The 23,183-nt window shown below is 46.7% G+C and overlaps 1 protein-coding gene across 1 annotated transcript in view; it reads left to right on the top strand.

Annotated features, from left to right (window-relative positions):
- The first annotated feature begins 3,792 nt into the window (after window positions 1–3,792).
- Window positions 3,793–23,183, top strand: part of LOC119103624 (degenerin unc-8) — a 33,535-nt gene continuing 14,144 nt past the window's right edge. The window contains exons 1-5 of the mRNA XM_037227222.1: window positions 3,793–3,948; window positions 11,998–12,099; window positions 12,902–13,079; window positions 21,552–21,693; window positions 22,112–22,279. Of these exons, the coding sequence (XP_037083117.1) occupies window positions 12,045–12,099; window positions 12,902–13,079; window positions 21,552–21,693; window positions 22,112–22,279 (543 nt within the window). The 5' untranslated portion in view covers window positions 3,793–3,948; window positions 11,998–12,044. The remainder of the gene's footprint in view (window positions 3,949–11,997; window positions 12,100–12,901; window positions 13,080–21,551; window positions 21,694–22,111; window positions 22,280–23,183) is intronic.

Consider the following 23,183-nt stretch of genomic DNA (forward strand, 5'->3'; position numbering starts at 1 on the left):
GAGCATTGGATGCGATACTTTTACTTGACACAAATAAGTGTCATTACTTTACTGTATGTATAATTACCCAGGATACCTTTGACCATTGGCATTTGACAAATAAGCCACGGTTTACTTTGCCTTGGTTTTTCGGAGTGAAAATTAGGGCTTTAACTAATTCTATCTCCCGCATAATAGATGGCAGTTTGTGGCAATGGCAAAATATTTAATCCTGACCAAGGTATTTCGGCAGTTCAGAAAAAAAATCCACTGAAAGAATTTGATACGCTGATGATGCATACATGCCAACGCGCTTCTGAAAATTTCAAAAATTCGTTAGTTTTAGACTCAGAACCACATTGGCCATTTGTTGACACGATGCTAACATGCACCTCGGTATCGGCTTGAACAAGCATTTGGAACTGGTCCCATCTGACATAACTACTAGATACCGCCACCAGGTCAGTACATTATTGCTAGATACGGCCACCATGTCCGTGCATTACTAACAGATATGATCCCGCGTCGGTACATTATTAATAGATAACGATCACCAGGTCGGTACATTACTACTAGATACGATCACCAGGTCGGTACAAATTACTACTAGATACGATTACCAGGTCGTAACATTAATCATGGATGCGATCACCAGGTCGTAACATCCTGCTAGATACGGTCACCAGGTCGGTCGGATCGGCGGACCGCCTGCATTCACATCTGGCTCCACAGCATCTCCCAGCGACGTTGGGAAGACCGTCACGCACGTCTTTTATGCAATCAAACGCCAACGAAAACTGAACAACGAGCGGTAGCAATGCAGTCATTTCATAGAATAAAAATCAAAGTAACTGAGCGACCCGGATACTACTTTCGCTGCAATTTACCTTCTACCCTAATAATTCCGCCTCCTCGAAACATCGACGACAGACTCTGTGGTCGCTGGTACCGTCGCCGTTGGCACCTAGCAGGCGGCACCACTGGAACAGAACTACTGACTGACAGAACTGACAGAACTATGGGCGGCCGCCTTCTGGTCGCATGCGTCCACTGTCCGCTGCCAGCCTCGTCGAAACCCCGTGGTGTGTCGGGGCCGATCCAGCGTCGTCGGTCCGTGTGCTGGCGTCTGGTCCCAGCACGGTCATGGTCGGTCCTTGTGCCGGCGTCCAGTCCCAGCACGGTCATGGTCGGTCCTTGTGCCGGCGTCTGGTCCCAGCACGGCCACGGTCAGTCCGTGTGCCGGCGGCCGGTCCCAGTACGATCATGGTCGGTTCGTGTGCTGGCGTCCGGTCCCAGCACGGTCATGATCGGTCCGTGTGCCGGCGTCTGGTCCCAGCACGGTCATGTCCTCGCACCAGTGTCAGACGCGTCGCCGAGCAGCACGGCGCTGCGCCACGCCGCACGGTGGTCAGGACCGGTGGCGGAGCAGCGGGCTCGGTGGCCTGGAGGGGGGTCACCTAGGAGCCTTTGGGGCATCTGTGTCGCTCTCCTCCTCCCCCCCCCCGCGGAGGCAGACCCAGGTGGCGAACAACAGCGGACTCGGTAGCGTGCTGTCTTCCAGCAGCAGCACAGTCAGATGCCGCACCCTCCTCCTCCTCCGGCGACGACACGCCCAGGCGACGCACTCTTCCCCTTCACCGTGCGTACTCTAGCCATCCAACTACTGACCCTGTGTTGACTAGTATAAAAAAGTAAAATACCCGGCAAAAGGGACAGCGTGCACGTGACATTCATTGGCAAAAAGTAAGCTGACAAAAATTATAATTAATTAGTGACATCATTACTCAACATTACCTTCTGGGAATATATTTTGTCATGCGACTATGCAAGACAGACCATCAAGATTCATTTATAACTGAATAATCACATTTATATCATATGCTCCTAACCGCATCATTTTACGCTTAGTATATAGTTGTTTTTATCGAAAAAGTATGATCCGTTGGTTGTGGTACTGTAGTGGCACAATCGACGAAAGCAATCAGTGCACTGACTGCTTTTTCGAGCTGAGCACTGTGGCCGAGGCAAATTGATGGCAGAACTCGGCATCACATTAATTATGTTACGCAAGACGTGTCGTGGTCGGGTCAGGCCGGAGCCGTCAAGTCGTATGTCCTTATGACGGCACTCGTCCCCTTTTACGATTTCAGCTGGACCTGCTCAGTATTTTCACGTGCAGAGGTTTACAAAAACACGGTGGTAAACATAGGTATAGTAGTATTTTATCGGCGCCAATGAGACTTGAAACACACAAAACAACGCAACGCATCGGTTTGCAGTTTTCAAATAATCACTGGCTCACAATGATATTTAATAATGTCCTATCATCTTTGCTAGGGCCCGTCACATACGGGCTGGCGTCTTGGTACTGACTATACCGCCTCGCGCGAGCGGCGTCGGTCACGACCACAGGTGCCGCTTTCTGGAAATGCTTGGCTAAAGTTCAATCTAAGGATAGACCACCTGTCCGTCCAAAAAGTGTCCAAAAAATCAGCTTGTCCAAAGTTTCCAAATTTGTATGTGACATGGCTACTAACCAATAAAACCAGTAATTTTTGGGCGTCGGGGCATTCCCTCACTGGAACCGAACAAAAAAGAGGAAATGAACGCGGGCAATTTATGTGTATCTCGTTCAATAAGTTGAGAAGCATACCATTGCGACACGACTTAATGATATTGGCTGTCCCAAACTCAACAGATTTCTGCCTTTGTTGTCCAATTTCTAAATGAGACTTTAAAAACTTTTGGAATTCCAAAAAATTTGGAATCCAATTGGCACCTTAAGTCGCGATAACGAGCCCAGTGATCCCTGGTCACGTGACGTGGCCGCTGCCCCAGTCCTCGGTGCCCCGTAAGTTTCATCCCTCTACCACCGTTTGACGCACTTTGGTTACGGCACCACACCTGAAACACACATGGAACCGAGTAACGCACAGCAGACAATGCGCAACAATGTAAGTAGAACAACAACTCCTCCCCTCGACACGAACTAACTCAAAATGACACACACCCTCATGGAGATGAATCGCGAGTAAGGGGGCCGAACGGGTCGAGGCATCACATTGTACTGATGCCCGGAGAAAAGCCGGCTGGGGGTTTGGAGGTTTTGCTGGGATAGACAACCGGCGAGCGCACATCTCAAACCCCTCCGCAATGCCAGATCTCTAGACACAGCAAGACGTGGTTGACCTGTTTCCATGTGCCTGCCAGTGGCTCGGAGCCGGCCAGTTTGAGAGTGTTCTAACACAGCGGCATCAGATTCAGCGGGCGGTCCTCGCGCATTGTTGCTGGAATAATCTTCACAATCGACATCGACCCGAAAAAACAGCATCCTCGAAGGTACATCAAAACCACATCACGGTGGAACAAACCACATCACGACGGTATACCAAACCACATCACGGTGGAATAAACCACATCACGCCGGTATATCAAACCACATGACGACGGTGCATCAAACCACATCACGACGGTACATCAAACCACATCACGGTGCCTCCGGTATTCGCAGACGTCGGAAGCGCGACACGACATCGTCCTCGCCTGAAGACGCCGCTTACCAGGGACCCTCCGAGGACGATGTGACGACGTCTCCACGGCCGACAGCCCAGATGACGTCTCCACGGTCGACAGCCCAGATGACGTCTCCACGGTCGACAGCCCAGATGACGTCTCCACAGTCGACAGCCCAGATGACGTCTCCACGGTCGACAGCCCAGATGACGTCTCCACGGTCGACAGCCCAGATGACGTTTCCGCTGTCGACAACGGAGATGACGTCTCCACGGTCGACAGCCCAGATGACGTCTCCGCTGTCGACAACCGAGATTACATCTCCGGAGTCGACAGCCGAAACGGCGTCTTCATGGCCGAAAACCGAGGCTGCATCTTCGGGGTCAACAGCCGAGACGACGTCTCCGTGGCCGACAACCGAGACGACATCTCCGGAGACTTCGACAGAGGTGACAGGTGCGTGCGCTGGTGCGAATGACTGACATCCGCAGCGCCCCACCCAATGCAGGCGGATTCTTTACCGAGGAGGTATCCGGCAGTCTACCAGAAGCAAAGCCCTTGTATCCTTTCTACTATCCAAAGGTAAAACCCCATATGTTAATCCTTGGCCGTTTTGCGTTTTTTATATCGTCTGATTCGGCTAGTCATGTCGAATTGAGTGATTAAAACCATCGGTGCAAATTTTTGCAAGCATTTAGCCCTTTCTCTTATTTAAAAGCGTGTGCAAATTTCAACTATTTATTTTAATATCTAAATTCAGCAGAACACGAATCCGATGACATAAAAACGGAAAGTGGCCAGAAATAAACATATGGGGTTTTATATTTGAACGGCAGCGTTGTCGTGATAAGGCCTGGTCCATGCTTGGTCCAAAGAGGAGCAAAAACATGGTTAAACTTTGGATGAGTATAAAGATTTGCTGTGTGGAGCATCATACAGGGATCACCACAAACCTGGCGCTTCTACAACACACCAGGTAGCACGAGCAGGTACGCGACGCACAATTTAAGGCGTCACTGAAAAAAGTAGAGGCAAATGTTTCGCTCGCAGCAAAATGGCGAGATGTCTAGCGGCTGAACGGTTATGCTACCAAAAAAATTGTCATTCACACACGTAAATTTCAAACGAGGTTTGTACAAAACAACACGCAGATGCACCTATGAATGTTTTATGTTGTTCACGGTGGATGTCTAACACGGCAAAACTATGTCACTTGAAGAACGGTTGTGTTCATACCCAGGCGTTCATCTGTCGATCAGTGCCAGAGCTCTCACTCAGCAGTTATGTTCAGGCATAGCAAATCTCACTTTAATTCGTGCTTATCTTAAAAACTCTTCGAATTTGTATAGTCCTCACCGGAAACAAACTAGAAACAAACGCATGTTTATCAAAAAGCCAAGAACCCATATATTCAAGCAATTCACGGGACATGGCGACAAATTATCCGCTAACGAGAACGAGACGTTCCGCTGAAAATAGTCAATCACCGGGACGAGATGCCGACTGGCTGACGGAACTGCTACTGTTGACCAAACACTGCTCGTCACCGGCCTGACATCTGTTGCCACAGCTCTCCTCGAAAAAAGGCTTAGGGCATGGCCTGGATCAGCCCTTTATTATGGTCCTAGTCCGACATAGCAATCAAAAGTTGTTCAGTGCATTAGCGAAGAACAATATTCACATAGGTATGATTGTAGTATTAGCTTTATTACTCGGATAAAAAAAAGGAAAATGGAGATATCGTTGGGTTGATATTTCGGCAAGATGACAACAGCGGAAGAAAACGTTGAGTCTTTCTGCTATCGTTTCGATAAATGCATCTTGCCGAAATATCAGCCCAACTATATCTCCATTCACCTGGGTTTCTCAAACAAATGAGACTAATACTACCGGCTTATCGACAAAGCAATCATGCTTTACATTTATTAAGGACATTTTCTCTCATCGAAAATTGGCCCAGGGCACAGTCTGCATGAGCCCTTTATTACGCTTATGGTCCGACATAGCAATCATGCTTTGTGTTTGTCAAGGACATTATGTAATGAATTCGGGAATAGAAAAGAGGGAGAAAAACTAGCTGCGTTAATCGCAACCATTCAAATATATTTTGGCTATCCATAACATACCATAGCAATAATGTTACTAATTTTCGGCTCACTACAGACAAACACAACTGCTCTGTAGTGCGATGCCCGGTGATGTTCCACAAACCTACGGCGACGGCAAGCGTCAGCCAACCTTCCTTCAAACCGGTTAGATCCGGATATACGGTCCAACATGGCTCCCAAACGAACATAGCCGCGTGAACCTAGGCTTATGTGTTTGTTTCTTCTATGACCGCCGCTCCTTAATGTCGATTGCGCTCACAAACCTGTTCGGCAACTCATCAAATGCGTGCCATTGTGACTCACATCGGCAAGAAGCGAGCTGGCGCAAAATATTACAGTTCTTTCCACGTTTCTACCTGCCCCATTCATAATTTTGCTTTACAATGGTGGTTCAAACGCAATAGTCATATTTGCTGCGTCTCTTCAACTTGTGGGTATAGGATTGACTACACGCACGACATTCACGCAGGTCTCCAAAAAAACAAAAGAGGTAAGAGCAAGAGAGAGAGAGAGAGAGAGAGAGAGAGAGAGAGAGAGAGAGAGAGAGAGAGAGAGAGAGAGAGAGAGAGAGAGAGAGAGAGAGGAGAGAGAGAGAGAGGGAGAGAGAGAGAGAGAGAGAGAGAGAGAGAGAGAGAGAGAGAGAGGGAGAGAGAGAGAGAGAGAGAGAGAGAGAGAGAGAGAGAGAGAGAGAGAGAGAGAGAGAGAGAGAGCGAGAGAGAGAGAGGGAGAGAGCGCGTCTTAGGAGATAAGGGCGGTAGCGGAAATTAAATGTTTGCTTTCATATGCAGTTTACACAGCCATACCGTGAGGAGTGGTACAAAAACACGCTTCTAAGTGTTTTCCGAGTTTCATGGAGGATGCCCGGACGCCGGCATAGTTACTGTTTCCCGCTAAATGCCATGACAGGAAATAATTGTGCAGTTTTAGCCCGATACCGTTTTCGCGCAAGCTCGCGCAATATCTCTTTCGGGATTAAACGTCAATGCATTTGTTAAGCAACCAACGCAAAAATTTATCGGGACTCGAAGCATTGTTATGCCCGTAAATCTAGCCAACCACGTCTTTATGGACAGTCTACAATAAGCTACAAGCCAATCAAAACTGTTAAGTCCATTGCAGTACGTTATTGCTTGCACAGCTCTGTTCTAAATGCTCTAGGTAATCGAATGGGATACTCTGCAAAAAAGTGCATTGTGCACTGGAATGCATACAGCGACGTCCTAAAATTGATGGCTCGTCTTTCCGTGTTTTCATATGTGAACGGCACCTGCCTGTTTGGGGTCATTGGCAGATTGGTACAGTCAAATACGGACATGAGCAAAGATGCAATTAAACAGATGGTGATGGCCGAGGACAGCAAAAGATATTGATCATACAGATCACTGGGAAACAGAGATTGGTGAATATGGGTTAATCCTATGCGGAAAAGACATGCACGAAAAGGCAAATTATTAGTTACGGCTTCGTATACTGACAATGCTAGACCTTCAGTATCCAGGAGGTACCGGTTAAACGATGTTATCACCTAAACATTGATTATATATTTCCCACTTTCCAACTTTCAAGTCAATAAGTCCACTTTTAAGCTGCACTTATGGTCATGATTGAAGGTTAACAAAAAAGATAGCATTTAAGAACTAAGGCACGTGGACACAGGTGTCAACTTTATTCCTTTGGGAGGGGGGCACTGTCCCCTGTACAATTTCCCTCCCCCAACGGTGAGCCTGCCCTTCTCCCCGGACCTTTTGGAGAGTGAGTACATACAAAGCATTAAAACTGAAGCTCCCATGAGATCAATTTTACCAGAAGATTTCTCATAATTGTTTCACGGGTAAGAGGAACAGAAAAGTGAGGGCTGCGATGTGATGTTCAGCTGAGTGTAGCTGACTGAGTCAGTCACGCTTTTAGAGCTCCGCATCTGTACCGTGCTTACTTAATTAGTTTCTGTTTTCCCGCATGCTGCTTGTTTTTAGTTACACAGTTAATAAGCCCTGTTGGCTCGGATCTAGTTTCTAAAAGCAGATTGACTGATTGCACCAATTGGCGATATTTTTACAGGATGCTTTTTTGGAATATTGAAAACAAACCGGTCCCATATAGCAGCCAAAACAAATAGCAGCCAAAGATGTGACGAATTGATTATTCGTCTGCAGTTGGAAAAAACATTGAAATGTGATGACCTCTGCTTCGACGCAAATATTCCATGGAACAGATATGAACACCTGTCGATTGATGCCAGCCGACTGAGCAAACAAGGACGTAATCGATTGAAAATGACCGCCAGTTGTATAACGGAGTGCTGCGCTGCATGCTGCACCCAGCCTTCTGGCCACCAGCCGGGGTTTCCGCGTCAGCCTTCAGTGGTCGCCGACATCAGCTTAAAGGGGATGCTCCACATGTGGAGATATTGAAACAAACATCACACATGATGAAGCGAGCACACTTATAGCTAATGATATGCTTTTCAGAGGGAAAGACTGTCCTCGACACCACTTGTAAATATGCTCCTCGATGGTTTATTGTTTGATTACATCATCGTACCTTGCACAACATTGATTAAGAGCCAACTGAGGCTATTATATCTTGAAGTCATGCTCACGAAGGCCAGATATGAACGATTTGACCATCATATTTTTCTCGGCTTTGTCCGCCACATAGAATATAAAATGGCAGGATGTTAATAACGTTATTATAACGTCAACAACGCCCAAGTGACCTTGAAATACTCCACTCGAAATACTTTTCCCATTTTCGCGGACGTGTAGATCAGAAAATAGAGGGGTGAAGGTTTTAATCAGGGCAGGACTGTGAAATGCACCGAAAGGTTTTCAAGATTGCTGTTTCAGTTCAAAACCCCCATAGCAATGAAGAGCACTTCTTTTAAACTCTGTCTTACTGATGTCATAGACGCCCAACAACGTCTGAAGTCACATAACGTCTACCGTGCGTTGGGTACTGAAATCGGGTTTCGACGATTGATGCCAAACACATTGGTAAGAAAAGCCAGCCGCCAGTCTTGTGTTTGACTCAGGTTGAGTCATGAATCGGCTCGAAACAGCTGTTTTTGGGTGAGTCGTGAGTTGGGTCGTCTCACTTTGAAGCATGACCCTTTGAGCCATGAGCTGAATCGCATTTTTTGTATCATGAACTGAATCATCAGTCGATCATTCCTAATAATATTGTGTCAGTGAGTCATATGGTTGAAATAGAAGTGGAAACGTAAGGAAACAACCGCATGGCCTAGACTAATTAACATATCATCTCATAGAAGATGAGACAGTAGTAGTAGCCTCATTCCTCGTAGAAAAACCAGGGAAATATAGATGGAGATGTAGATGCGAAGGTTTTTCGGTAACATGATGCTATGAAAACGAAGAGTAGTAGTATATTCAAAATTGCTTGCCGATGATTCTACTCAAGTTTCAGGTTTTTTCAAACAATCAGCCCCAGCTTTTTACGGTTCACTAGCATTCAGGAGATGGAAAATGGAGCAATTGCCAGCCATTACTGCGACATAGTGTATATGTTATTTAAAATTAGAACACACGAAAAACACGTGTAAATGCAAACGAATTCAAGTAAACAGGCATCACGCATCACGCTTCATTCAAACACGCAAGCGATTTCAAATAAACAGGCACGACGCATCACGCATCAGTTATGCATGCAAACTACTTCATTCGGGAAAGTTGACTACCATTTTCCGAAAGGATAAGTGAAATAGTGCTGATGTTTTGTTTTACTTTAAAGTGCACCAGGGTGCGAGTATCTTTGACCCCAATGGCTTTCACAACATAATTTTCAAAAGTCGCGGTGAAACCGCGTCTAACGCTGCATAGAGATCTTTTAGTATAGCAAAATCGAATTTACCTCGCAAGATCGCTGACCTATGGAAGGCCAAGGTCAGGCCATGGCTGTCAACAAAAATAATTTTTAGGGAAGCGTTCAATCTGACGTGATGACGGGGTGTTTAGACGCAGCCATATATGCCCGCAAAACATTCCACCGGCCTAGGATCAGGTATGAAAGTCAGACCAAGGTCAAAACCAACCTGCTTTTTACTGAGGAGCTTACTTTAAGGGATGCCTTCCGGTGCTCATTTTCAATTTCTTGAAAACAGGGACCACAAAAGACGTCTTTTGTGGACTTCCTAAAGGGCAGAATAGGCCAATGACTTAAAATGACCCTTCTCATTCCTTTGTTTGTGGGAACGTACCACCTAGCTCAATCCTTGATTCTTAAGTAAAATTTAGAGATCAAAACAATCTCGTAGTTTTTTGGTGCCATGACCTTCTGAAGTTTAAACAGGGTTAGTGACCTAAAATGAACACCAGCGACACTTAAAGGAGGTACCTAGGTTTAAGGCGGTTGCATGAGATCTATAGGCACTTGGGACACCAGTATTGAATTTGAATTTATTCGGCCTCATTTAAAACGAGGATCATGATCTTTGAACCTCAAATGCTAGCACAGACTAACCCACCTCGTTAGTTCGGTATGTCTAGTTCTCTTAGTATTTGAGATCTCAAGAGGAGTCAAATCGACCCCCACCAGAACGAATAACAGAACAAAGACTGGTATTCCCAGCAAACGATCAAGCAATCGTAGCGGCCATAAGTCTAACTCAAAATAAGCCTTTCCATTGGAAGAAGTCGACATAGTTGGAGAAATCTCGTTTGACTCATTGTTCATGACTATGAAAGTAATGCATCTCATTTGCCTTCATTTTTTCAACGTGTGTGTTCGGTAATGTTTTGAACACAATGATGTCTCAAGATGCTTGTGAAGTAGGTACCACGAAAGCTACGCTCTGTTTAGAAAAAAGAGATACGCGAACATGGATTCATTATCCTGCGAATTCAACGAAACGTTACACTAAGCTTTAATTTTTCCTCTATGGCGTTAACCATAGTGGCCCTTTTCGAGGCGCACTTTGACTTTGGAAATGAGAGAATCACGTCATGCATGTGACGCACCGGCTCAAAATTTACCTGCACTTCTCTTAACACTTAACCGTAGCTGGCTTAAACACTGGCTTAACTTCAACTGCACTTCTCTTAACTTCTCTTCTCAGCGTAGCTGCACTTATCGGTAACAGGCCTTTGCCCGCTGGGCCGATCACTAACGCTTCTCTATTCCATCAGCCGACGACAGTCTATCCCATGTCGACGGTGGTCGCAACTGCACGAAAGAGGATTAGTGCTGTTACAAAGCGTTGGCAGCGTAATTTGGGCTAGAAAATAATTAAAATTGGTATCCTTGTGTTTTGACGGTGCTGCAGCGGCACTATCCGATGCTTTTATTAGACTAGCTAGTCCCAGGGATTTATAAGGTATGCTTTTTCAAAATATGCCCAAACGTGTGACACTTTGATAGGCAACTGAATAAAAGCTAGCCAGCATGCTTTTGACATGGCAAGTCCTGACAATGTCAGTTCTGACAGCTCATGGATTTGGGATGATTGAAGCTATTTGTTGCTGAGACCGATCTAGTGCAAAAGCGCAAATTTCAGCCCATATTTGTCCCAATATGTCATGCTATATGCCTATGCATTTTTGCGCCCCTTCTCTCAGTTTAAGGCCAAAGCATGCTGTACTCGATACCCGATTCCAAAAAGGCGGATTGACCACAACGCAGTCTGTTATTGGTGCCCCTTGGAATCGGACCCTACAAAGTCTGCTTGGTGCTTTACAGACTGTGTATGGCTTTCGTCGCACGGTTGGTTTCATGTCCTTTTATGCTTCGGCCGCCGACATCCAACATCAATACTTAAGGGGCTTTAGGGTGCGTCGACCGTTAACTATGCAGCACATCAGCCCTTAACTTGCGAAACGGGCAAATCGATCTTTTGCGCCCCAATGTGTCAGATGGCGCACATAAACCAACACTTTTGTCAATCTCATCATCCTTAGTATCTTGTCGCTGTTGTCTAGCTCGTCTTGTTGTCTGCTTTGGACATTTTGCTTCGATCCATGTCTTTCAGGTTCTTCGTAATTTAAAAATTAACGTATCGCAACATGATCTAGCGGCGACGTAATGGTGTGATAACATCGCTGGAATGCACGACACCACACCACACTGGAATGTATGCCTTGTTGTCAGTGACTGCAGAGATATACGTTAGTCAGAAGCGTGACTAGTGGTATTATCTTGTGTTTTGGCCTACAACGGGCCCGGCCCGCTCAGGCCGGACCTGAGCATGCCGGCCCGGCCACCGGAAGCAGTTTCCTGGTAGCTCATGCCAAGACCCGCTCGGCTTCCGTCTTCAGTCGTAATTACTGCACCTGATCGGCGAATTCCTGCCCTCAGCCGGCGTCGACCGTCCTGGATGGTATCCTGCTACTGAGCTGTTCGTGGTGCATATATGAGCCAAAAGATCAGTAGCGTGGTTTTTCAGGATTCAGCACAGAAGAAGCGGAAAACTCATTCTCCTCCACCTCATATATGACCTCCTCCGGCGCATACATGTACGGATCCCTCCCCGACAATCTCCAGACGCGTGAGTTGATGGCGATAGCCCGGTTTGAAAGGTTTGTCCATGGAAAAATTGCTTGACGGCCGTCATCATTTGTGTTAATGTGTGGAACGTGGTTTGTTCTTGGGCGTTAGAAGTAAACAGCAATTTTCACGTGGTTCTGTTGCGGTAAGTTGCTATTTTCTCGCGCAATGCTTGCGGTGACCGAGACTGTAACGATGTCGACGACAGGGTCGACATTCATGTTTTGATGAATCGTTCGTTAAACACCTGAAAATATTTCACCTTTCAAAGCTGAGCGTTGCACAAACTTTTGGTTGTTCACGTTCTTCACTGAACTTTCACCTGTTTTGTGTTAACCTTCTTGAACAGTATTGAGACAGCTGTTTTTTTTAGACACCTGTTTTTACGTAAGAGGGGGAGAGATAGAAGCAGAAAGGAATTCCAGAACAGTTATTACATGAAATGCAAAGCACGCGCGATCCGGTCCCACTCCGGGTCACTTAAAAGCTGCCACCCATCTTAGAAAGTCGTTTTCCTAGTTTTCGTGGTGAAATGTTGGAAACATGGCGCAACGCATCTTAGGTGGCATATTTTGAGACATTTATTATTCTTGCGTCATTGCTTTTCGTGACACATAAGCGAAATGTCGCCGACGTAAGCTTCGCTAATGCCCTCCATAATTCCCAATGCTATTGAGTTCAATATATTTAGGTCAACCATGATGGGGAAGACATGGCTCAACAAACGTATGCTTTGCTCATGCAAGTTGGGAACGCCGAATGCAAATATGAATTAAATCTTAGTGATTGACTGTTCCTTTCAGAGTTCTATAACGCCTCTCTGGATGACTTTGCCACCGTTCTGTTAGCTATGAAGACGATTGACGGCAGTGAGGTACCCGAGGTCTTCGCGCCGTCTCGGCAAGAGATCCTGCAAGCAGGAATGACAGCCAGGGAGTTCATCAAAGCATGTAGCTTTGACAGCGACTATTGCGACTTCACGTGCGTGTGCAAATATGATACGCTCTTGCAGTTTATGTCATCAAAAGTTGGAAAGGACCATCCATACGCTATAGGCAGCACAAGACAAAAGATCGCTCGATTGCCCTGATTATTATGTCATGTCTTGGTTGATGGTTCGATGCAGCGCTTGCAATGAAAAGCCGTCCCTCTTTAGCAGCTCTTTGTCAAAAAACTGCTGTAGGTGGCATTTTCAAGTCAGAGCAATTACGGCATTGTATGTTCAGAATTATGATATTGAGTAATTAACCCTTGATATGCCTGGAGGTATTGTTTTAAGTGAATGTTCTACATATGAAGATATTTAAGCAAGCATCAAATGTAATGAAGGATCCTCACTTATAAATATCGGTATACTTTTAAGAGGAAGAGACTACTTCAGACAACAAAATGTCTTTATTTAGTAAGTATGCTGCCCAAAACGTCATTGTTTGATTGCGTCATAAAACATTCGTATGATACTGAGTTGATGCCAAATTGGCTGTGCGAAATTTCCAACCTAGCACGCATTCGATCCGCCGTCAGGACCTTTATCAGCACCAATAGCGGCACAGTTTTCGCCTTGCGTTACGTCATGGGAACACAAAGCCACGCGCCGGCTGACAAGGATGCCAGGATTTTTTGTCAGCCCGTTAGCATGGAGAGAAAGAGCTACCAGTAGCCTTTCTCACAAAGAGTTGTTACAAATAGTTTGTGTTTGTAAGTTGTAATTTAGAATTTACAAACTACAACTTACAACTGTTTCATAAAACTAGCGCGGGTTGTAGAATTGTAGTTGTAAAACTCCGCGCCGTGTGTAATTTGTCGCCGCCAATCACCGGCCTTGCCAAGGACGTATAAGAAGTACGCCTGACCGGCTTTTTAGCAGCCCATACGCCCAACGTTGACGTGACGTCACTGGAGTCTTGATACAGCGAGGGCAGCGCACAGCCTCGCGCGATGCACATTGCGATCTGGATATTTGCGTTTCCGTTGGTCACAGCTGCATTCATGCCAATTTTGCTGGGAAAAGCCACCCTTTCTTCCTTCTGTCCTTAAAAATGCGTTGCACTATCAAACGAAAGTTCGGTGCAAATTCAGTGAACCTAACCTAAATTACATCGTTCATACGTAGCAGGATGTTGGTGACAATGCATGCAGTCAGGCCCAGGCAGTCGGGCTCGCCGTTCTCACGGTCCCCGTTCCTTCCAGCCGGTTTCTGTGTAACCCATGTGCACGTGCCCAGGGTCGCACCCAGCATCCTGGTGGAGCATGAGTGACACAGAGCTTTATGTAAGGCCCCTGGTGAAAGTTCCCAAGTTTTGAGCGGACCCCAGAGTTTCCTTTTCTTTCGTTTCTGTTTTTATCCACTTATTCCGACGGGCGTGTTCATGAGGGGGCCATGGAATGGACACTGACAACACATACTTGTTTGGTTCAGGCGGCGCCGTCAGTAAAACACTGGGAGCCACAGAATACCTATGGTGCGACATTCTGGTGACACGGGCGCCGGGCCTCATGATCGGTTCGGAGGCCCTCTGAGGGAACACTGATCTCCTTTATGGCGCCGGCCGTCCTCTGACGGGAGCAGTTAGTGCGACTCGGAGTAAAGGCTTTCAGTGACGCACAATAATTTCTTGCAGGTACAAGGGGTCTACTAAATGACACAGGGATCACTTTTAACAAAGTCAGGCCCCTGGGCAAAGCGGAGCAAGGCCGTTTGTTGGTTATTGGGCCCACTGTCTGATACATAGCCATTCCATTGTGTCAAGCAATGCTGGCCCTATTATTGCCCTATTTCCCATCTCCCTTTATTGTCGGGGGTCCCAACAATGCAAGAGGCCCGCTGACATTCCAGGTCCCGTCGCCGTCCTTTCCTTGAAAACGGGCTCGCTGCCGACTTGGATTCCCTTGCTGACACAGGATCCCTTGTCAGGCGCTGTAGCCCCATGATAAGACAAAGTGCCTCTTTTTCATCTGTGCTTAGCTAGCCTCCGCGCCCACTTAACATTAGTTCGTTTCAACAGCAGGTGTGCAATCGATATTTTCTTAAGAGGTTGGGAGCATACCTCGACGATAACGCATCACGCCAGTTTTATTTTTTTAAGAGCGCTGTGGTAAAGATGAAGACGTGGGCAGAATGGAGCGCCCCTTGACTGTGCTCCTCCAAAACAATCAAACAGCAGCGACAGCAGGGTTTGAAGACTAAAATCTTGTGGACGGCGATTTGTTCCCTTTGTGAGTTTGTGAGGGCCCTCGTTTGACACCTGGCTACCATATTTGGTTGCCCCTCCCCCTTCACAAGTGTTTTGACCCCAATGCTACAAAATCTCCGGAAAATATAAATATCACAGGGACCTTCTTCAGACATGACCTGCGGTTGATGACCGTTCTACTAAAATAAAGGACTATTCCGTGCCACTAACTTGAAAAACTACTGTACATTAAAATCAAGTGGCCTAAGAGTTGGTAAAAATTATTTCGGGCGACGTTAGGTTTACAGTTCCTCATAAGGGCGTAATGTCGCTAAATAATTTGCTTGGGAGTGCGGAAAATGGCTCACCCTGTCACAAAACATGCATTCCACCTGGGTCCTGGGCTTATCCCCAATCACTTAGAAAAGGTAACGTCTCCGCTTGCAGAATAGAAACACTAACCAAACCAGCACGACTTTGCTTGATACTTCTAATCAAAGTTTGAAGGACTATTAATTGCCTTGCCTCCAATGACTTTGAATGCTGCATCTACCTTACGTTTCCGCTACGCCACGGCAATGGAGACGGCAGCGGCGGGGGCCAATGACACAGGGCACCAGTGATGTCATTGCCCTGTGCTGAGCCAAACGGGATTCCACCAATAGGAAATTCAATGATGCCCCCCCCCCCCACCCTGTTTCACCCGCCAGCTGACACTGTCCATGTCGGACGAGCGCATAAAAAACAAATGATGCTATGGATCATCATAAATACCGCGGTTTGTAAACAGAAACAAAAGAAATGTATCGAAAGTGTCAAGGAACAGAACATTATGTTCCCCAATACCAGCACTCAAGTGCATTTGTCATTGTATTCACCGTGCGTCTTACAGTTTTAAGCAGAAGTAAACACATAATATTGACAAGGTCATGGCAACCAGCGAAGCAGTGACTCAGTGAACCAGGATAATACTAGTGTTCTGTTACCATGGTACACACCTATATTCTACTCGCATACATGGGATTCATGCATCGTTCACAACCGGCGATAGCTGTTCCTGTTTGGCGTTAAGGTGGGTGTCGTCGCATGCCCGCAGTTTGATAGGATTCCTGTTTTCGCTTGCATGAGGAGAAACTACACTTAAAATTAAGACATTTCATAATCTATTGGTACAGTCATTTCATCCTGGCAGTGACTTAGATGCCAGTAGACCTACTCACAGAAAATGATCACCTTGGTATCCTTCCCGCCCCCCCCCCCCCTCCCCAGCCCATCAACGCGCGAGCACAAGACGACGCAGGATTTCGATCGGATCGGTGCGGCTACCAAGGTCACTTATAGTGATGTATAATAGCGCAAAGGAATAAATTTGCTGCACGCTTGGTTGCACGGGCCATGCGCGGTGTTAGAGATGATTAAATCCGTCAACACCATCGCTGGGTTGCTTCATCTGAGCGCTGTGTTCTGTGAGCTTGTTTGCCGTTCCGCTCCCTCTGAGTACTTGTTTAGTTTGCCCCGGGGGATTCTTGCAAGCCTCCTTCCTCTGCGAGCTTTGCGTCCGCAATCCATTTTCGCTACTGGCATTGCCTTAAGCTTACGATCACCTATTCTACAATGGGGTGGGCCATCGTTGATTTGTAGTTGTAATTTGTACTTTCAATCTTACAAATGCACCGCGGCTGGAAAATCAGCTGGCCTTTATGAAACATGCCAAGGTATGGTTGTAGACATTCTCGAGAGATTTGTCAATTTTTGTGTGTGGTTTTGTATAATTGTAATTTGTAGTTGTTATTTGTAAGTTTCTGCTCCATGAAACACATTTTTACAACTACACATACAAATTCACAAACTACAATACAAATGTACAAAAAAACTGCCTTTGTGAGAAAGGCTACAGGTTTTTAAAACATCACTGTGATAAAGAAGCGAGAGTTTGGTTTGGTAGGTCTTGCGATAATGGGTACTTTAGGTGGGGCGGGGGCACTTTCCTCTAATTTTGGAGGAATGCATCGTAGGATAGATAAGAAGAGAATGGAACTGCCAAGAGAAGCCATGAAAAGGTAAGCGGCAGTGCTAGGTGTCGTGTGTTCCCCAGTTACTTAATGACGTTGGAGAAATCGAAAATAATGGAGAAAAGGAACAAAACACCACTAGTCTCGAACATGGGCTTTGACAGTACAAGTGGAAGTTAAATAAAAGGATGGGCATCATGCCAGCAGAGAAGGTTCAATAGACCTTTTCCACACAAAAATGAGCGAACACTTGAAATGAGAAGGGAAGAAATTCAAATGAGATCGAAATGGGAACAATTACTCAGCTTACGGATCCACACGTCCGAACACCACTTTATAGGTAGTGGGTCATGGTCATCGATAAGCCTGAGTTAGTCTGTGGTCTGAAGTGGTTAAAATGTAAAGGACAAGGGGAACGTAAAGTAAAAAAGCCGTCAGCTCACACATCGAACGCTCTGCCAGCGCACATGACGTCACGCATCCTAGCTGACAACCGTGCTGACTACAGATCGAACGGAGCCCTAGCACTCATGTAGTTCTTCAGCTTGCCGGGAGATGGCGGTGGCCGCGCCTGAAGTGTTCGCAGAGCCCAAAATCGCTATGTGGTCGTGTTTTGACAATTTGTATTGGGGTTCTTACATATCTATCCGTGATTTCAGGAAGTTAACTTGTATTTGCGTGTTCCGTTATCGCGCCATTTTTAGAGCATTCGATTGTAAGGCGCATTTCCGTTATAATTAGCAACGACATCCAACTTCTTATATTATGTAGCACAAAATGTGATTTGACCTGGCCGAACCTTGTCATCCTCTTTCTTACTTTAACCTGAATCCTCCTGACTTCTCGGTCATCCTGGGCACGCTGCATGCGTCAGCCACGAGTGGGCCGAGAGGCCTCCTGGGAAGGGGAACCCGACCGGGCACTCATCGCACACTTCGAGAGATCCCTGCGCGGGCGTGACTTCCAGGCGCATGCAATCTTGCCCCACCGTTATCCATCCTCCTTCATCTCAGAGCCCCGAAATGATCACTCCTGGTCGAGAGGGTTCTAATCTAAGCAACCAAATTGTTTATCCTCTTTCTAGCTTCTTCCTGCATTCTCGCGACGCCTCGGTTGTCCGGGGCAGGATGCGGGCGCCAGCCAAGAGTGGGCCGATGGGCCCCCTGGAGCGGAGCCCCGACCGGGCGCCCAGTACACACTCCGAAGAGTTCCTGCGCGGGCTAAGGTTCGGCCGTTGGCCCTCCAGGCCAGGCAACCAAGCAATCGTGATTGTCAGGAAATTATTGTCGGACCGTTTGGTGGCTATACCCGACTGGCGAGACATGCACTGGTTTGTTCCTGTTACAGTCTTAAGCCAACAAGCCGTTATTTTCTTATGGTCGTTTTCGTCATTTTCCCGTACCCGTCTGTTCTGAACATCTACCTATCACTTAGCTTTTGTTGTTCTCTCCCTGCTCCTCCGCTGTGGGGAAGCCTGGTAGGCTTGGGGGCGATACTGAATTAGGTACGAATTCGGCCTCCGACATTTAATCTCTCTTGGACATAGACGACGGAAGTGCTACCAGCCCCGCTTTGGCTACCACTTCGCTTAATAGCCCTCGCGCGCCCCAGGCCCATTCCATTGGTTCACACGCTTTCGCGACGGTGTCTGGACGACACACGTGTCCGTCCAGCAAACACACAAACCCAGCAAACTTGCCCCCTCGAGCCGTCTCTGACCCGGCGTTCGGACACACGGCCCCCGTGCCCTCCCGTGCAAAGGCCTGCTGGCGTTAAAGCCCTCCGGGTACGAACGCTCGGTAGCCGGGTCCCTCTGGCGGCCACACGAAAGACCCCTCCCCTACCTCCAGTACAACACCTGTCGCAACACGTCCGAACGAAGACCGTCGGTGCCGTCCGCCAGTGAGGGTGGCGATGGGGTGGTCTCGGTCTGCCCCGTCTGGCTCATTCCCACCAACCGGTGGCGATGGGTCCGTCCACTTCTGAATTAAAATGTCTTTTGTCCTACAGTGAAATCGTTGCGGTCTTATTTCCAAGTGGTCTGAAGTGAAGGCCCTTTTGCAGCATTAGCTCCCATCATTATCACCGTACAGAAAACTTGGTTTTATATGACGGACCCATAAAACTTTGAAATGTAAAATCATTTCTTACATCGTAGTGACGACACAGGCGATGGGCGTCGCTAAGGAGGGGTGGCGCTATGCATCAAAAATGAAATAACACACATGCACCTCTCGCATCAAATAATAAAATCCAAGAACCTATGCATCAAAAATGAAATAACGCACATGCACCTTTCACTCACCATATCTCTGCAGGCTGTTGCATGTTCTGTTCCACTTCATTGCCGCAACATCTATGTATGTTGTCTGTGTGCATTACCCAAACTTACGATAACGTGGAGCTCTCACGGCGACTTAGCGAACTAGTTACTTTCGCAACCCTTTTCTCACTCGCGGCCATCTCAACGGTCACAGCCCAGCTTGGAGAACCGGCAACCAGGCTGTCTATCGTCGAAGACATTTGGCTGAAGTCTGTTCTGAGAACTTGGTCTCGCTAAACAAAGGAAATAACACTTACCATCACTTACCTACCGGTATGGAAACGGGCATCTTCCTGTCGCTGTGCTCTCCCTCAATAGGCACTTTTTAATTGGGCTGCTGAGGGAGATATGCACGACAGCGACCATTTTCCAATTAAACATTACACCACTTTTTATCCAGCCGCTGACGCATTTTCGCGATTCGTACCCCGCTGGACTTTACAAGTCGACTGGGCCAAGTATTAGGAACTTTGTCGTGTCCGTCCTGGTAGCTCAGTTGGATAGAGCGCCTGCCTTCCGATTCACTCACCCGCGGGTGGTGGGTTTGAGTAGCTTTAGGCGCTCGCTTTTTGCCCTTGACTTGTATGTCCTGCGGGCGGTGGCAGCGGTCGTGCTAAAGGTCAGTTGACGTCAGAGGGCAGGACGGACCGTGCCGAACGTTGCGGCACGTTAAACTCTCGCCACTAAGTTTCGCCGTTGCCTGGAATTGCGCGATCGGATAGTGGGGATCAGGGCTCACACAACAAGCGTTTCTTAGCGTGAGCTCTGATGCCAGAAATCGATCTTTTCAAAGGATTCGGATCAAATCTGTAAAAAAGTGTCAGCCAGTATCGTTACTAATCACCAAATCACCAGAGCGGGGTGTTAGTCTTACTACACATATGATTCATGCTGCGGCGACCGCGACAATGCCACTGGCTAAGCCCCTACCACAGCGCGTCCCAATAGCGTCATTACGGAAGTTCTTCACTTACGCAATCTCACTTCTCATTTCAAATGATACTTTCCCGGCGAAAAATGACCCAAACAGGCCGAAACGTCTCAAGCAAATAAAATGGAAATCATGATTGATCATCCGACACTCTTATGCCCTCTCGCTGTATTCTGGGTCCTTGTGACAGCCCGCTTACCCGGGGCGGGCTGTGCGTGTCAGCCATGAGTGGGCCGAGAGGCCCTCTGGAGGACACCGACCGAGCGTCCAGCGCGCACCCTGAAGCGTCCCTGCCTGGGCTTCAGCTCGGCGGCTGGCGCATGTAGTGTTGCCCCCATCGTTATCCATTCTCCTGCATCCCATGGTCCCCAAATAACCATTTTTGGTGGAAAGGGCTCTAATTCAACCAACCAAACAACTAATCGTGATTGAAACATGCCTAGCTCGCTCAACTTTGATGGAAAGCCAGTTGACGTTCACTATACTTGCTGATCGCGCTCACGGATGCCGGATCTGAGCAGCTGGGAGATCATATTATTTGTTTACTGGAACCGCGTATGGCCAATGGGAAGGCAGGATTTGAATGGTGTTGCTATGGCGGTATGCCTGTCTGAATGACCTTGGACTAGTCTGCACGAAATAGTCTGCACATCTTCGCGGGCGTGTGGCTCAGAAGCTGGAGAGTGTTGGGTCTTAATAAGGGCATGGCTATGAAGTGCACCGAGAGATCTTAAAAATGTCTGTTTCAGCTCGAAATCCCTTTCAAATGTGAAACACTTCCTTCCATCAAAGTTATGGTAGAGCGAGCATTGGTTATATTAACAGCATTCGATGTTTCAAGCTGCGCTCATGACCACGAGCGAATTAGTATCGGATCAACAGACAATTGTGGACAAAACAAAGTAAGCACAACACTGGCAAATTTTCATAAAATCCAAGAACCTCAGCCATTTGCAATGCCTCATGACCAAACGTTGCATCATTTACTAACGAACAAACCAATCTCTCTTTCAGGGACTTCCACCAGTGGCAGAATGGCGTGTATGGCAATTGTTTCACTTTCAACTCGGTATTCTCTAGAATGAACGAAACGCATCATGGCTTAGGGAAAGAGCATCTTCAGCACATCAAGACTACAACGCATTACGGAGCCAGGGTTTGTAAAACTGTTTCAAAGTTTGAATGCGTTGAATTGCCGTTTATTCAAAGCTTTTAAAACACAGTGATACGATGGACATGAAAGCTGCCAGTGAGGTTTTTGGACATCTATTTAGTCTGGTGGCAAGATGTCAGTTGTCAGCTAATTTTCAATAGCGTTGTGACATCCAGTGTATGCGCCCGAGCCAATGCTGCCAACTCATAATCAGGACCATTGTCAGTAGTTCCCCATCACCAGCTTGCCTTGTACCGACGTGGGTCGAGCGTGCCACTCAATTAGAATTAAGGTCCGAAACCAAAATGTTCTTCAGGTGAGTTACTCGCTTACTCGTCTCACCTCACCCACTCGGGCGAGGTGAGACGATGACGACAACGACAACGACAACGTCACAGCAATGTCTCATCGCGCCCGACAGTACGGACTCAGGCTGATGCTGAACGTCTCTCTCGATGAGTACATGATGGCAGTGACGCCCAGTATCGGTGTTCGGGTTACTATCCATCACCCTCAGCAAGTGCCCTTCCCGGAAGACAACGGCTTTAACGTGGCAGTGCGGTCTAGGACTTCAGTCAGCGTTCGTCGGGTAAGATGTAACTTCCACTCATTTGCCTTCCTTCAAATGACCTCTATTCCTGCTCAGAGACTATTAATCAGGTAACAAAAGCGTTTTGTTTTTGGCCTTCTGATATATGTGTGTGCATATGCTTCTATAATGGTGCTTATATATATATATATATATATATATATATATATATATATATGTATATATATATATATGTATATATATATATATAGATATAGATATAGATATAGATATAGATATATATAAACATATCTATATATTATGAAGATATGAATATACTATATGTGATCATATACATACATATATATGTATATATATATATATATATATATATATATATATATATATATATATATATATATATATATTTGGCTTGTGCTACTCTCGTTCATAGCAACACTGGTTGTCAGCACACGTAGTGAAGTTAGATACGAGCATTATCATGCTCTCGGATGGCCACTTGACTGCTATGCGCTTGGGGAAGAGGGAGCGGGTCACCTACCCCCTGAGGTACTAAAAAGCAAGAGAGCCCAAAGCGCTAAGTCTACAAGGTATGTGCAGCTCTATGCTGGCCCATTTGTGTCAAATTTTAAGGGTTTCAGGTCGTGAACTTGGTGTCAAAGTCAAACGAGTCAAAGTCAAATAAGGTCAAACGAGAATAAACGTTTGGTCGTTTCCGAAGTTCGCTCAGACCCCATCTGCAACCAACTTTAACCGAGAAACTGTTTCTACGCAACAGGTCAGTTAGTGACAGATCAGGTCAGTTACCTAATCTGATCTTAAGCAGACGCCATCTCAAAGCTGTAAGACTGTCTAACGCTGCGCTGTTGCATCAGCTTGAATGGTATTCTAAGAAGTGCCTTCGCTAACAACCGTAGGCTGACTTTGACTTGCTACAAGCCAT

This window comes from Pollicipes pollicipes, unplaced genomic scaffold (genome assembly GCF_011947565.3).
Source record: "Pollicipes pollicipes isolate AB1234 unplaced genomic scaffold, Ppol_2.1 Scaffold_5724;HRSCAF=6776_pilon_pilon_pilon, whole genome shotgun sequence".
NCBI classification, from domain to species: domain Eukaryota; kingdom Metazoa; phylum Arthropoda; class Thecostraca; order Pollicipedomorpha; family Pollicipedidae; genus Pollicipes; species Pollicipes pollicipes.